The 17,063-nt window shown below is 42.2% G+C and overlaps 1 protein-coding gene across 3 annotated transcripts in view; it reads right to left on the minus strand.

Moving 5' to 3' along the window:
- Positions 1 to 17,063, minus strand: part of idua (alpha-L-iduronidase) — a 231,361-nt gene that overhangs the window by 106,603 nt on the left and 107,695 nt on the right. For all 3 annotated transcript variants that reach the window (XM_078211751.1, XM_078211758.1, XM_078211767.1), the window contains exons 3-4: positions 3,460 to 3,542; positions 1,962 to 2,069 (exon numbers count right to left, since the gene is read on the minus strand). In XM_078211751.1, coding sequence (XP_078067877.1) covers positions 1,962 to 2,069; positions 3,460 to 3,542 — 191 coding nt within the window. The remainder of the gene's footprint in view (positions 1 to 1,961; positions 2,070 to 3,459; positions 3,543 to 17,063) is intronic.

Below are 17,063 nucleotides of genomic sequence, written 5' to 3' on the forward strand. Positions count from 1 at the left end.
ATATCGTTCATTCCGCACACCAACCAGTCTCGGAGCATCTCATTTAGTGTCCCCCTGAATTCGCAAGCCTCCGCCAGATGTCTTAGCCTTGTTAGGAAACTGGTGATTGACTCCCCCACTTCTCTAAATGTGGAGTAAAAACGATACCTCCACAGGATCAGGGTTGGCTTTGGGTCATAATACTTTTGATCTAAGGTTGACAACTCTTGGAAGGATTTTGTATCCGGTGCCTATGGGAAAGTTAAACTGTACATGATCGCAAAAGCTGCTGGTCCACACGCAGTCAGCAGGATAATCCTTTGCTTCTCATCTGAGGTTATGTCGTTTGCCCTGAAGAAATACTTCATCCTTTCCACATATTGGGCCCAGTCCTCCACCGCGGGGTCAAAAGAGTCCAATTTCCCAAACAGACATGTTTTCTTAACAATGGCTTACCCTCAATATATGCGGTGGTTCAGCAAGTTCCTTCAGGTCACTCCTTTTTCCTCATCACCACTGTAATAACTCCACGGAGGCAAAAGTCCCGTCACCAAGTTACTTTATTTACACCAAACATCTGTACACAGCCAGCTCTCCAGTTTCCTGCTGAATGCAGGCTGGGAGTCTGACACAACTGCTTTAAATAGGGAGCATGAGGCTCCCTGATTTAACCATCAATTAGGACTCATCGGGTAGTTTATACTCCAGCCAGGCTAATGAGGTTGGCTTGCTAAAGTCATCACACCGACCTACCCATCTCATTCACCTACCACATAATGCATCCAAATCCCCCAACCTGGCACTGCTTGGAAGATTCAGACCAAAATGCTCAGTTCCTTTGTCTAAATCATTAATATAGTTGTAACAGAGATTGTAATACAGATTGACTGCTGCAGCATTGATATTTGCGCTACTCCAATTGTTCCAGTTTGGCAACTTGAATATGCCACTTATTCATGTTGTCTATTTCCTGCTTGTTATCTAATTCTCCATCCATGCTAATATATTACTCCAACTTCATGAGGTCTTATCTTGCACATTAATCTTTTTGTCTGGCACTTTGTCAAATGCATTTTGGAAATCCAAGTAAATTATTTCTATTGGTTCCCCTTTATCTAGCATCTTACATCTTCAAAAAATCCTAATAAATTGGTCAAAAAAGATTTCCCATTTGTAAAACTACAATGACTTTGAGCTGCATTTTACACGGCCCTGCCAGGTATGTTTTCGGGAAGGGAGGGCATGTAAAATGGGGCAGGTGGGGTCGTTTATGGGTGGGGAGGATACACCACCACTTTCCCACTCACCCACAAGCTCATCATAATACTATAGTCAGTTACCCCTCCATCCTGCAATCCTTGCTCTCTATTAACTGGAAGCTGGCCTGACATTTTTGTTCTGAAAAGGGAGGGAGGGAGGAAAAGAGAGGTATGGATGTGACAGAGAATGTTTCAATAAATTTCTGGCCTCCTCTGCCCTATATCTGCATGGAAACTGGTGGAACAGGGCTAAAAAGCCCATAACAGAATATCTTTTATCTATGTTGCTGTAACAGGCTTGAGACCAGCTGCAATGCCATCTCTGAACAAGTGAGGGTAACAAAACATCTGATAATAAATTGATGTCAATAGACTGGACAGCATTACAACATTAACAATGCATGAATTTTATACATGCAGCTTGTGAGAACATTTCATAAGATTGTTTTATTCAGTTTTTGACACATGGGGTGGGAGTGACTGGAAAATCCTGCCCAAAGACCGGAAATTCCTGCCCAAAGTCAATAGACCTTTAAATGGTCTGCCAAATTTTCCATCCTGTCCGCAACAATTCCTGCGGCAGATAGGACCAGAAAATTCACCCCATTATTTTGCTAAGACAACTGCAAGGCATAATCATTATAATTTATTATGAAATAATTTGGAGTTGAAACTCTGAAATAATATGGCTAAAATATTATAAACTTTTTTCTACGCATTTACCTATATACCTTCTTGCCAAAAGGGTGACCAATTTTTTCCACTCAAACACCTGTACTTTCTCTTCAAAATTGGTAAAGTAGCCTGATGGATTTCCCATAAGCTCAAATCCTGTAAAATACAGAGGAAATTTATTTCTTCACAAAATAATTAATCAAACAGACTTGACGATTAATGCAATGAATTAACTGTGGAATTATCGAATACAGGTGTACTGTCCTGATTAAGGCTACAGCATAATGCATCATTCAACATAAAAGTAAATGGAATTGTTTAATTAAAAATTATACAGCATAGATGTGAAATTTTCAGCATTGCATGAAATCTTGTTGATGTGGAAACAGTAGAAATATGTCCAAATCCACGGTTCGGATGATGGATAAATGACTTGCATCTACAATACATTGTGAGAAGTTGGTGCTAATTTGCGGAACAGTTTGAAGAGTTATCAATTACACCAAAATGCATGCCAAACACTCTCATTTCACTCAAAAGAGTACCACACAAACTCCCATCATTTAGAGCATCTCGAGTAAGTCTCCCCTTAACTTCCCTGCTCTGTTCCTAAATTGCTAAAAGAAATTATGAGGGTCTATGTTGGAGTAGACAGGAAGAAACTCTTTCCCTACAGAAAGAAGATAAGTAACCAAAATAATACATATTTATGGTAACTGGCACAAGAACCAGGGAGAGGATGAGGAGAAAGCTTTTACGATCTGAAACCCACTGCCTGAAAAAGTTGTAGAAGCAGGTTCAATTGCAACTTTTCAAAAGGAAGTTGAGTACTTGAAAATCAAATAAATTGCAGAGTTATAGTGAGCACTCAAGGTGCTTCAACGTTAGTTAACAGTCCCTTATGAGGGGCTTTTTCAAATGCATTGGTTTAAATAACATCCATAGACATTCCCCTGCCCATAACTTTAGTAATTTCTTCAAAAAATGCATGCAGGTTCATTAAGCATGACTTACTTCTACAAATGTTGGAGTAATCAAGATGTGACTTGGAGCTATGGGCCAATGCTGCTACTAAAGTAGTTGGATAGGATAGTTGGTGGAAAATACAGCTTCTCTAAGTTTCAATTAATGCCAGGATATCAACACAATCATGTAAGAAAGTGGCAAGGGGTTTGTTTATGAGTCAGCAGCCAATCTGGAAGGAAAGTGGAGGAAGCTTTGATTACTGATCTTCGAGAGCGCAGAGGTTGCTCCACGTAGATTTGCTTACATAATAATGGCTGCAATTCAGAAGTAATTAATTGTGTGCGAAGTGGATTGGGAAGACCTGAAACATAAGATGCTATGCGAGCCAAATTTTAATACTTAATTTAAGACCCTCTTCAGTGGAATATGAAGTCCCAAATTAATTCAATGCTCCTTTCTGCTGTTTCATTGTAGAATTTTTTAAACTTATAATTAATTATCTATATTATGCAAAGTGGTTAGAAGATTCCCCCAAGAAATTCTACTCCAATACATTTTGTTTTTTTAAATTCTGACCTACCTGGTTTCAGCCCATTCCGCCATAGAAGGTGAATTAAATTATCCAAGTTTGTAAAGTTGTACAGAAGTTTGCCATTCATTTCCCTGCTCAGAAAGGAGATAAGAAAAATTAAGTATTGCATACAGTTAATTACAAAGGGCCAACTCTCTCAAGTTGTTATCTTCGTTCCATTTTCAGATCCTTTCTCACAAATACACAATCTCTCAACTACAGAAATATTATATATTTGAGGGGTCTGCTTTCAGCTCTTACACTTCATGCATCTTTTCAGCCAGGAGTGTAATTTAGAAACACTGCCATTGTTTTCTGTCCTGGAAAATAGCTCGAATAGAGTCATTTTGTACCAGAGTCACAGTGAGTCAGAGGGCGGAATTTTCCGGTCACGCTCGCCCCAAAACCAGAATATCCCACCCGAGGTCAACTTTGCATGGTCTCCTCCACCCGCCCCCCCTCCCTCCCCCCATCCCCTCCCCCAACGATTCCCGTGGCAGGTGGGATGGGAAAATTCCCCTCATTGAGTCATACAGCAAAGAAACAGGCCATTCGGTCCACCATCTCTATGCTGATCATAAAATACCAATCAATACTAGTCCCATTTACCAGCACTTGGTCCATAGCATACAATGCCTTGGCAATTTAAGTGTTCATCCAGATGCTTCCTAAATGGTACAAGATTATCTGCCTCCACCATCTCTCAAACAGTGGGTTCCATATTTTCACCACCACCCTCTAGGTGAGAAAGCATTTCCTCAGATCCCCTCTAAACCACTTAGCGTCACTTTAAATCTATGCCCTCTGGTCTTAGACACCTCTGCCATGGGGAAAAGATTCTTACAATCACCCATCAGCAGAATCAAAGAGAGAAATTACGCTGTTCCACATCCATTCCTACTGATTTGCAAGAATTAAAAATCCCTCCAAATCCTTTCTCCCAGGTAATTTAGAAGTTTCAGACTACATTCTACTAATTCTATGAGTGCTCCCTGAATAACAATAGGACTGGGATTTTCTTGCTCCATTCATTTTCAGTGGATTTGGTGACGGGAGCGGAAAATATTACGAGAACTGCAAAGTCACATTTTAGATCAACATAAACACATGATGCGATTGTCCCCTCCCTACATCAGTGACTTGGCGTGTTTCCTGATGGTCATCATTGGGAACTTCACTATAATAGATTACCATATCATTATCAAGCTCCTCCTTACCCGTCAGAAAATCCATCCACAACAGCATAATGGCAGAATCACAACTGATCTCCGAAGAGGTGAGCAAACTTCCCAGGGGAGCTCAGGTGAGTGCAACACTCAGCGGGAGAGAGTCATTCCTGGGCAGTGCAGGGGACAATACCAGGGAGTGCCAGAGGGGTTCCAGGTTGAATTGGTTTGCTCACCTTATGCTGGGGCAACCTTTAAACATGGCACCCTGATCCTCCGCTAAGTCGCTGGCAGGACAAATGAATCAGAGGCAAATCGGCCACCCCACCAGTGGTGAGTCGTGGAAATCGTAATTTCAATTTTTGTTTTTAGATGCTGCACCATACAAAGGGGAAAGCTGCAATTGCTGTCAGTAGGTTCAATGCTGCATTGCCTACCCACTATGGGACTTTGTCAATTTCCTGGAAAATTCCACTTTATATTTTAACAGTTAATGCCTTGGATAGCTCCACTGGAGGTGGACAGAACTTCATGAAGAAAGAGGGACTGGCATCAATCAGGCCATTCTCTTGAGTGCCCCACATATGAAAGAAGGAGATAACTTGGATTTATACAGTGCCTTTCAAGACCATAAGATGTCCTGAAGAGTTTTATGATCAATGAAGTACTTTTTCCTACAATTGTAGGGAAATGTGGCAGCCAATTTGGATACAGCAAAGAAACTATACAAGCAGTTGCAGCTGCCATGTCAAAAAGCACCTATCTCCTTGTTACTTCAAGGTGCTTTTGGGGGGCTGGAGTTCGTACTGACATTTTGGCCGGCACATTTATTTGGTCTGAATAACCTTCTCGAAGGGAGATTCCCGCTTCCATGAATATTTAGTGCAACGTCTCTTATGTTGCACCTACTTGCAAACCTAGAAGTCCATATAAACTACATTTCCCTGACTTTAGTTACTCACAAAAGTTAAATTAGGTTCATTAGAGATAACCTATCCTTTACAAATCCATGTTGGCTCTTTCCAATCAGCTCAAGTTTTTTTTTAAGTGCTCAATCCTTCTGTTCTTAATAATAGATTTCAATAGTTTTCCCACAACAAATGTTAGAACATTAGTTCTATAACTTTCTGGTTTTTCTCTCTCTCTCACCTTCTTTAAATGTAGAGTTATATTTGTAATTTTCCAATCTAAAAGGGCAATTCCAGAATCAAGAGAGTATTCGAAGATTGCTAAAGCATCTGCAATTTCCTCACCTACTTACTTCAAAACCCGGGATGGAAGCCATTAGGAACCAAAAATGTGTCAGTCTTCATTCCCATTATTTTTATCTAATCCTACTTTCTTGCCTGTGTCAAATTTAGTGAGCTCCAGTACTTAACTCAGGGGCTAGATTTTACAGTTTTCAGTGGTGTGAAGGAGGGCAGAATGGGAGGTGTGCTCCCTCCCACTTCCACTGTCTGAACACAGAAAATCAAGTGTCGGAAGGCCAATTAGCAGCCATGAGGAGGGAAAGCGGCCAATTTGCATAGGTTGGGTTTGCTCTGCGCCCAATCGGACCTCTGGGCCTGGACTTCAGACAAGAGAAGGATTATGCCATCAACTTGAAGTTGGGTCACGATGACCAATTTAAAGACCCCCTGCCCGCTCACCCTCTTATTAGTCATGACAACCTAAAAACACTGAATAAAGAAGGTCTAATAACATCCAAAGGCTGCCACCTTCACCTGTAGACTCTGCGGCTACATTCAGCAATGGTCTCGTTTGTCGATTAATCCATCCTTGTGTCACCTATTCATACATGGTGTAAACTGCTCCCAAACCTTTTCCCTTCTGACTACTGAATAATGGAGTGGGCAACAAAAATTGTAGTTAATTGGTCTTTAACAAAGCTCAATAGCATTCTTCCTACCTTGACTCCATCCTCTCTCTTTTGTCTAGTCCCTTCCCACCTACATCCATAATTCTTCTGATACCCTACATCACATCAACAACTTCCAGTTCTCTGGCCCAAACCACTTCCTCTTCACCATTGACATCCAATCCCTCCATACCTTCATTCCTCACTAGAATGGTCTGACAGCTCTCTGCTTCTTCCTCAAACAGAAGCTTGAACAATCCCCATCCTCCGTCTGGCTGAACTTGTTTTCTCACTTCCTCCAAATAAAAGGTGTGGCTATGGGTACTTGCATGGGTCCTAGTTATGTCTTTCTCTTTATGGGGTATGTGGAACATTCCTTGTCCCAGTCCTACTCCAGCCCCCTTCCAGAACACTTTTACCGGTACACCAATTGTTATGTGGGGCATAGCCCCTTTAAGAGAACAGGTCAAGTGACCCAAGGCGAGGGTGGCCTGCCCTGGGAATCTGCCCCTACAGGTAGTTGAGGGCTGGAGTGCGAGAAGAACAGTTCACTCAATAAACCATATTTTCCTTGTGACTCGTCTCCATGTGAGTTCTTTGGAGCTCAATAAAATTGGCAAGGACTTCCTGCCCCTCGGATCCTGGTCCAATATAAGAGCCACTGGTGGTAACGAGTCCCTCTGAAGTTCCCATTACCTCTATAGAATTCCAATTGTTCTTTATACAGGTTCTGTATTAAGCTATATTCTTTTGTGAACATTTCCCAAAGTTCATCTGGAATTTTTTCCTGATAACTAATTTGATAAGTTTGGTGTTACCAGTATCTCCCTTATTCCTTTCAAAATAATCTTAGGGTGGAATTTTCCCATCTTGCCTGCAGCAGGTTTATGGTGGGCAGAAGTGGAGAATCTAGTAGCAAGAGAAAAGTCAGGAACTAGCTGCCATTTGCAATTCTCCCAATGGCAGGCTCATGGCAAATTGGTTTTCCCACTGCCTGGTGTCATGAATGCAACTTGCATTAATTTACATTTCATGAATGCTCAATAAAACAGTTGTGTGCCGGAATCTCCTCATGCCTTCCAATCTTGCGTCATGCCAGCAGGAAATTATGTTGGCCTCAAACTTGTTTGAAAATGAATGGTATGCACAAGTCAGACCTCAGTTTGCTCGTGACTTTGAGGTGGGTGCAACTAGCCTACCTGCCATAGTGCTGTGCTGCTCTTGTTGTGTTCAACCCCACTTTGCTGGGGCTGAACGGTTAGTCCCCTCCTGCTCTATGCCGACACTGTCAACAAGCACACCACTCTGCTACCAGACTCATGCAGCCTCCACTTTCAAACACTGACCAGTACTGCTCAGGGCTGGGGAATGCCTGGTGTCTGCCGGGACACCATTGTGTCCCAGCAGACATCATGGGACTCGTGCAGCCTCATTTTGGCCGACTTAAAGTTCGACTGGGATGGGGTGCAAGCTGAAGGTGGAACTGACAAAGAAAGGAGGGCAATGGGGAAGGAAAGTTGTGCAAGAGCAGTAGTGGGGGAAGGGCAAGGGGACAGATGGAAGTCAAAGAGAAGACCAGGGGGTGGGAAGCTGGAGCCCAACAAGTGTTCATTAAATGCTAACAGGCAAAGGGCGAAAGTCACCTTTTACTGGAAGTGGATGCATTTGCAAGGGAAGGGTTGTTAGTGTGCCACATTAGGAATGATTCACTCAAAGACTCAGAAGTTGGGAAGGTTGTGGGAGGGTCACTGCTGTCCTTAGTCCTCATTATAATGGGGAACTATATGAAGGTTTAAGTTTATGTTCAGGGCCTAGAAGACGGGACTCTCAGAATGCAGAGATTTCTGTTGTGGAATTGAAAGCAGTCACAGATGACAGGCACTTCAGGGGCAAATGGACCTCAGTCTGAAGTCAGAGATAGAAGACAGTGCAGAAGTGTAGTGGGCATGCAGCAATCATTGGAAGCGTGGTGTTCTCCAGCTGCAGGGAGGGGCAAAGGCTGTGTGCTCCACAGGAAAAAAATCACAGCTTGGCGTGCAGGGCTGTCTTACGGTTGTTGGCTTGGGACATTGGGAGAATTCCTTACTGTGGGTGATGTGTAGGACAGTATGTGATACTATCATGGGAGTGGCATGGGTTTGCCTTGGTAGGTGACCATGCAGACAGGCTCTAGATGGGGTGTGTTAGAGCTGGGTGTCATAGGATCCATTACTAATGGAGGAGGAGGAGGGAGTATAACAGGAGGTAGTTCTACCTTCTCATCATGAGGCTCAAAGTAAATCGAAGGCACACAGACAGTGAGGGAGAGATGTTGAACTCGATTCAGAAATACAGGTGTCGCAGCACCATTTTGATGTTCCAGAGTAATGCTGTTCAGCAAAAACAAGTCTGGGAGGGATATAGGGAGTGTGGGAGGACTACTATCCTGGGCTATGGGGCCCTTTCTTGGGACACACTATCACCACTTTAAAGCTCCCCCTCCAAGGCACACACCATCCTGACTTGGATCTATATTCCTTCACTTTCACTGTGCCAAAATCCTGGAACTCCCTTCCTAACAGTACACTGGGAGTACCTACACCAGAGGGACTGCGATGGTTCAAGAAGGCAGCTCACCACCATCTTCTCCAGGATAATTAGGGATGAGCAACAAATGTTGCCAATGATGCTCATATCCCAAAGACACTCAGATCCCTAAAGATCTTTCAACCTGAAATATTTCAGATTCACAGAATAATGCAGTGCAGAAGAGGCCCTCTGGCCCATCGAGTCTGCATGAAATGCCTTGACCTGCCCACTGAATATAAGATCACTTGCACCATGCCTTTGTAATGATCATTTTGTCATCTCTATTTTTGAGTCCTAATTCACTCAATTTATTTATTATCCTTAATGTTTAGTATATAAGTCATGTATTTTGGGCAAGAGATCCTAGCTTCTCATTCTGCTCTGAGTGCTATCTTCATTTCATCTAACTTAACACTTCCCTTACTTAACACTCCTGCTCCAATTATCTTCATTATTTAGTATTCCCTTCACCTGCGGTATATATATTTCTGTTAAACCAGCAATTTTTCATTATTTCTGACTGAGCCCTTCCCCCTGTTTATTAGTTTATGTTATTTGCCCTTTCTGTTGGGACTTTGGTTGGCCAATTAAGAGTGGTGTGTGGAAAGTTTTCTACCAAATACCTTGAACTTCTGAATATAAACTATATATCTTTGACAAGATTAGCTGTCTCTGCATGCTATAATCAACAAGCAATAATCAACTACATTTTGATAAGAACTCTGCTATAACATTATACCTATTTCTTAATTAACTTTTATGTCCTGAACTTTTGAAGTGCTTGTGCAAAAAGGCATAAAGGCTAATTATTAACCAGCTTTCAACTTTGAATTGCATTGGTTTGAATAAAGTACGAAGTTCAAAGCCGTACAAATGTATTTCGGCACAGATATAAGTTAACACTTGAGTGCAGAACTGATTGCTGCATTACAGACATTTCATACCCCAATGCATTATTCAAAGAACAGCAAGGAGTTATTTCAATGTCTCGAGTCAACACTCATCCCTCAACAAAACATCAAAACAGAAAATCTGGTCATTTATTCATTAGTCTGCCAACTGTGAGAACTTCTTGTGTCTTAATTGGTCACTGCATTTATCTACATAAATGCAGAAGTATTTCATGCATTGTAAAGGGCTTTGAAAATCTTCTGGCCTTGATATAAAACTATGCAAATACCAGTTGTTTCTTGTGCCAATCGCTCAGTAAATGAGCACTGAGAAGTTTAGGGTCAATTTGGGCCTAAAAGGAAAACTGTTGTGTGGCAGAAAGCAAAGGTACTACTTAAGGTTTAGGTACTTTGAACTTGGCTTTATTAAAGAGGATGCTGCTAATGTCCCCATAGAGGAGGAAAGGATAGAAAAACTGGAAATTTTAAAAAATAAATAAAGGATACATAAATGGCTGGCAGGATACATGTAACAAAGTCATAGTTCAGATCCTTGGCTGCCGAGGGAAAAAAAGTGGAAATAGCAGGGGTTTTGGTCATGATCATGGCTATGTCTAGTTACATCATTAACGCAAATAAAGGAAAAGTGTATTCTCACTGCTGTGACAGTGTGCTTGCTAATGTATAAAGCCTACTCATCTAAATCCTTTCCTTGGATTGCCACCATGCCAAGTGTGCAATCGATGATGTGGCTCTAGGATCAAGTTCATCAGCCATGCAAAGACCCACAGAAGCCATGACCAGTAACAGAGTTTCTTAGGTGGCCAATTATATTCGTTAGCAAATGATTGCCAAAGATCCATTTAAATATATGGTTATGTTATCATACTAAGTTATGCAGTGTACGTGATGCAGCAGCCACCTTAGTTGGTCTGTACAGTGAGCAGCACATGTAGCAGCAGTAAGAAGAAGCTTCCATTAAAGATCAGCATTCAACCTCTATACCTGCCTTCAGATTTCATTTATATTAGTCTAGAAAGAGATAATACAACATTCACCATGAGAATTCTGAAGACAATGCTCAGCCAACAATTTTCTAGAATGTTTATTTTGATTGCATCATCGCTAGGTTGGCTAAAGTTCAGAAATATTTCCCTCTTTTTTAATTTATGAGGAAGCAGTTTTGTTGAAATAAATTAACATTCTACAAAGTTCTTGAATGTGCCTTTTCATCATAAATCTGTGCTCATCTTTTCTGCAGCTTGATTCTGAATCATGGCAATCACATGTCAAGCACAGCACAATAATGAAACAGTACTTTTTAATGTAACAGATGACATTCTATGTTACTGTAATCATGGCAAAATCCCTCCTCAGCCTTCTTTACATGTCTGCAGCCCATTTTCCAGCTGGAAAGGACTGTCCTCACATGGTTCTATTTTTTATCTATCCTGTCATAGCCAGAGAATCGTTTTCAATAATCGCAGGACTGTTACCTTTAGAGTCATCCCAGGAGCCCTGGTCCCTCCCTATTTCTCATTTACATTCTGCTCCTCAAGGACATTGCTTAGAAACATGGCATCTATATGTATGCTGATGACACCCAATTCTTACACATACTACTCCTGACAGTTTCATCATCTCTGACTTGACACAATGCTTGCCTGATCCCGTACAAGATGCGCAGAAATCCAGTTAAATACTAAGACCAAAACTTGTTTTCAATACCTACACACTAGCTTCATCCCTCTTTCTGACAACTGCCTCAGCTGACCCAGACTGTTTGTGCCCTAAGTGATACCGGGATAAGCATTCACATGTCCGCTCTATCACCAAGACTGTTTATTTCCACCTCCAGAATGTCAATCAACACCACCCCACATCAGTTCATCTGCTGCTGCTCCTTGTTCACGCCTCTGTTACCCTTTAGCTGTTATCCTCCAATAACCTCCTGGCCAGGCTCTCACTTTGATCCCACATAATTTGAGCTCGCCTAAAGCTCTGCATCCTGTATCCTACCTCACAATATCCCAGTTACACATCACATCTGTGCTTGTTCTAATATATTGGATCCTGGTCTGGCAAGAGTTCAACTTTAACATTCTTGCAATTGTTACCAAATCCCTCAATGGTGTCAATCCTCATCTCAGTAGACTCCTCCAACCTAACAATCCTTCAATATCTCTGTGTTCTTGCAATTCTGACATTTTAACTGCTCCAACATTAACTACGATGCATTCAGTTCTCTCATTCCCTCTCAAATTCCCTGACTAAAACATTCAGTCCCTTTTAAAGGGCTCTTTAAAACCAACCATTTGTGCAAGAGTTTGGACATCTGTCCTACCATCTCCCTATGTGGCTCTGTGTCAATTAAATGTGTGATAATCACTCCTGTGAAGCAACTTCGGATTTTATTCTGTAAAAAGGCTGCAGCATAGAAGGGGGTCATTTAGCCCACTAAACCTGTGCCATGTCTCTGGAAACACAATTTAGCTATGTCCATCCTTTCCCATTGGCCTGCAGATGATTTATCTTCAGAAGATTATCCAATTCCTCTTTGAAAGCCATCATTAAAACTGCCTTCAACACTCTTTCAGCAACACATGCCAGATCCCAACCACTTGCTGCCTATAAAAGATGTTCCCTTTGATCCTTTTGAAAATCTCTTAAAATCTGTGAACTCAACCCTTCTGCCAGTGTAAATAGTTTCTCCCTATCTGCTCTCTGGCCAGATCCTTCATCTCAACTAAATCTCCTCTCAACCTTTTCTTCTCGAAGAAGCTTCTCCACTCTGTCCATATAATTGGAGACCCTTATCTGGACACTTTCTTATAAATCTTTTCTACATCTTCTTTAAAATCTTCACATCCTCCCTAAATTATGGTGCCCAGAATTGGATACAATGGGGGAGATCCTCCCATCCCACTGCACTACAAAAGCAACGCAGCGGACCAGGAGACTTGAGTGGAGGTCGTTTTGCGGGCTCCCAGCTGGATGCTATGGCCTCCGTGCGTCTCTGGGAGCCGGATTTCCCGTGCTGTCCGCTCCGCACCAGAAATCGGCGCGGAGCTGAATAACTTATTCAAATCACCATGTCCATCTATTTTAAATATCATTAGCAAGCCCGGGACTGAAATCTTCGGGCCCGCTAGCTTTGGAGGAGGTCTGCTGAAACTGAAAAAAAGGATGGTCCCATTTTTAAGCTGCAGGTGCTGTTTCATAGAAACATAGGAAATAGCAGCAGGAGGAGAATGTTAGGCCCTTCAAGCCTGCTCCGCCATTCATTATGATCATGGCTGCTATCCAACTCAATAGCCTTTCCCCATATCCTTTGATCCCCTTTGCCCCAAGTACTATATCGAACTGTTTCTTGAAAACATACAATGCTTTGGCCTCAACTACTTTCTGCAATAACAAATTCCACAGGCTGAGCACTCTCTGGGTGAAGAAATTTCTCCTCATCTCTGTCCTAAACAGTCTACCCTCTATCCTCAGAATGTGACCCTTGGTTCTAGACACCCCCACCAATCGGGAACAACCTTCTTACATCTACCCTGTCTAGTCCTGTTAGAATTTTATAGGTTTCTATGAGATATCCCCCTCATTCTTCTGAACTCCAGTAAACACAATCCTAAACGACTCAATCTCTCCTCATCAGTCGCGTCATCCCAGGAATTCATCTGGTAAATCTTCTTGCACTCCCTCTACAGCAAGAACATCCTTCCTCAGATAAGGAGACCCAAAATCGTGCACAATTTCACTACTTCATTTCACTGTGGTATGTATTTATATTGAATCTTAGTTGCTATAAATATATAAAATATATATATATTATATATTATGCACGTTATCACCAGAAGTGACATCCCAGGTCGCTAGTGCGGAGAAAATGCCAGAGTGAAGAAGCAGTCTGTAGTGAATACACCTCAGTAGCACAATGCAAAATCTGCCGTCAAGGACTTTAAACAGTGCCTGCTAGCCACCCACCCAGGAAGAAAAGAAATTAAGAAAAATGTCAGGTAAGACTTAGAAGAAAAGCTCTCGCATGTGCTGCAGACATCACGGGTGTGGTGGATGTGAGCAACTATTCTCTGCAGACCAATTGTGGAGCTGGGGTTGTTTAAAAAAACGAGAAGCTCGGGTTGATTTGATTTGATTTATTATTGCCAAATGTATTAGTATACAGTGAAAAGTATTGTTTCTTGCGCACTATACAGACAAAGCATACCGTTCATAGAAAAGGAAAGGAGAGGCATAGAGTCACAGAGGTTAACAGCATGGAAACAGGCCCTTCGGCCCAACTTGTCCATGCCGCCCTTTTTTTTTTTAAAGCCCCTAAACGAATCCCAATTGCCCGCATTTGGCCCATATCCCTCTATATCCATCATACCAATGTAACTATCTAAATGCTTTTTAAAAGATAAAATTGTACCCGCCTCTACTACTATCTCTGGCAGCTTGTTCCAGACACTCACCACTTTTGTGTGTGTGAAAAAATTGCCCCTCTGGACACTTTTGTATCTCTCCCCTCTCACCTTAAACCTATGCCCTCTAGTTTTAGACTCCCCTACCTTTGGGAAAAGATATTGACTATCTAGCTGATCTATGCCCCTCATTATTTTATAGACGTCTATAAGATCACCCCTCAGCCTTCTCCGCTCCAGAGAAAAAAGTCCCAGTCTATCCAGCCTCTTCTTATAACTCAAACCATCAAGTCTCGGTAGCATCCCAGTAAATCTTTTCTGCACTCTTTCTAGTTTAATAATATCCTTTCTATAATAGGGTGACCAGAATTGCACACAGTATCCCAAGTGTGGCCGTACCAATGTCTTGCACAACTTCAAAAAAACATCCCAACTCCCGTATTCAATGTTCTGACCAATGAAACCAAGCATGCTGAATGCCTTCTTCACCACTCTGTCCACCTGTGACTCCACTTTCAAGGAACTATGAACATGTACCCCTCGATCTCTTTGTTCTATAACTCTCCTCAACACCCTACCATTAACTGAGTAAGTCCTGTCCTGGTTCTATCTACCAAAATGCATCACCTCCCATTTATCTAAATTAAACACCATTTGCCATTCGTCAGCCCACTGGTCCAATTGATCAAGATCCCGTTGCAATCCGATTGTTTAATTGTTCAACTGTTTAAAACAGTTAGATTTTAAGAATCTCCTAAAAAGAGAACAGAGGCAGAGGGGTTTAGGACAGAACAGTAAAATTCAGGCTCTTTAGTTCATATTTGATATTGTTTCTCCTTGTTCTTTGTACTAAAATGTATCACTTCACAATTCTGTGATAAATGCCATCTGCCACTTGTCCACCTTTCTGATACCACCCCTTCATCAATTTTTAGCTGATCCAATATCCCAACTACCTGTTCTTCCACTGTGACTTTAACAGCATTTTCCTCCTTGGTAAAGACAAATGAAAAGTACTCATTTAGTACCTTAGCCATGCCCTCAGCCTCCATGCATAATTCTCCATTTTGGTCTCTAAATGTCCCCATCCTATTATTCATATGCCTATAGGAGAATTTGAATTTAATCTTATATCAGTTACCCCTCTCTTCTCAAACTTCCTCTTTGCCTCTGAAATATCTATATTCAACCTGAGAATATATAGGCAAACTTTATAGAACGGCAGATACAACAGTGTCCATCTTCTGGGCTCCGAGCACAATTATTGTGATAGTCTTAGCATGGCAACAATGACAACATATATCTATATAGTGTCTTTACTGCAGGAAATTATCACAAGAAACTTCAAAGGAGAATACTCATACACAGATATTGAGCCAAAGGAGATATTGGGATGGTCAGTTAAAAATTTATTTAAAGAGTTAGATTTAAGAATCTCCTAAAATAGAACAGAGAAGTGAAGAGGCAGAGGGGTTTAGGATAGGAATTCTGAGCTTAGGGACTAAATGGCTGGAAGTACAACCACCAATTAAAATTCAGAATTTGCACTGTTAAGAGAGGAATGCAGAAATTGATCACAGGGCTGTCAAAAATGACCATGATGTGGAGATGCCGGCGTTGGACTGGGGTAAACACAGTAAGAGTTTTAACAACACCAGGTTAAAGTCCAACAGGTTTATTTGGTAGCAAATGCCATTAGCTTTCGGAACACTGCTCCTTCGTCAGATGGAGTGGAAATCTGCTCTCAAACAGGGCACAGAGACACAAAATCAAGTTACAGAATACTGATTAGAATGCGAATCTCTACAGCCAACCAGGTCTTAAAGATACAGACAATGTGAGTGGAGGGAGCATTAAGCACAGGTTAAAGAGATGTGTATTGTCTCCAGACAGGACAGCTAGTGAGAGTCTGCAAGTCCAGGAGGCAAGCTGTGGGGGTTACTGATAGTGTGACATAAACCAAAGATCCCGGTTTAGGCCGTCCTCATGTGTGCAGAACCTGGCTATCAGTTTCTGCTCAGCGACTGCGTTGTCGTGCGTCGTGAAGGCCGCCTTGGAGAACGCTTACCCGAAGATCAGAGGCTGAATGCCCGTGACCGCTGAAGTGCTGGACTTGCAGAATCTCACTGGCTGTCCTGTCTGGAGACAATACACATCTCTTTAACCTGTGCTTAATGCTCCCTCCACTCACATTGTCTGTATCTTTAAGACCTGGTTGGCTGTAGAGATTCGCATGCTAATCAGTATTCTGTAACTTGATTTTGTGTCTCTGTGCCCTGTTTGAGAGCAGATTTCCACTCCATCTGACAAAGGAGCAGCGCTCCGAAAGCTAATGGCATTTGCTACCAAATAAACCTGTTGGACTTTAACCTGGTGTTGTTAAAACTCTTACTAAAAATGACCATGCCAAGGGTGACCTTTAGGTCTGCCAGGGCTAACGGGGCAGTCCAGCCACAACACCCCCATCCTTGCAGAGAGTGGCAAGGTCAATCCCTTGCCTCCAACCTGAAACCTCCAATCCCCAGGATCCTTGAGGAACCCTTCCTCCACAGCTTGGCAGCAGCAGAGGGACAAATGACCACAGGACCTACCACGTCAAGCCTCCTCGGGGCCCAAGGCACCAGGTCAGGGCATCAGTGTTAGAGCACAGGGGGGGGAAGTGCACTGTTGGCACTGCCATAGTGCAAGACCTAAAGGGGCCGGTGTA

The sequence above is a fragment of the Mustelus asterias genome, chromosome 1 (assembly GCF_964213995.1).
Source record: "Mustelus asterias chromosome 1, sMusAst1.hap1.1, whole genome shotgun sequence".
In the NCBI taxonomy this organism is placed as follows: domain Eukaryota; kingdom Metazoa; phylum Chordata; class Chondrichthyes; order Carcharhiniformes; family Triakidae; genus Mustelus; species Mustelus asterias.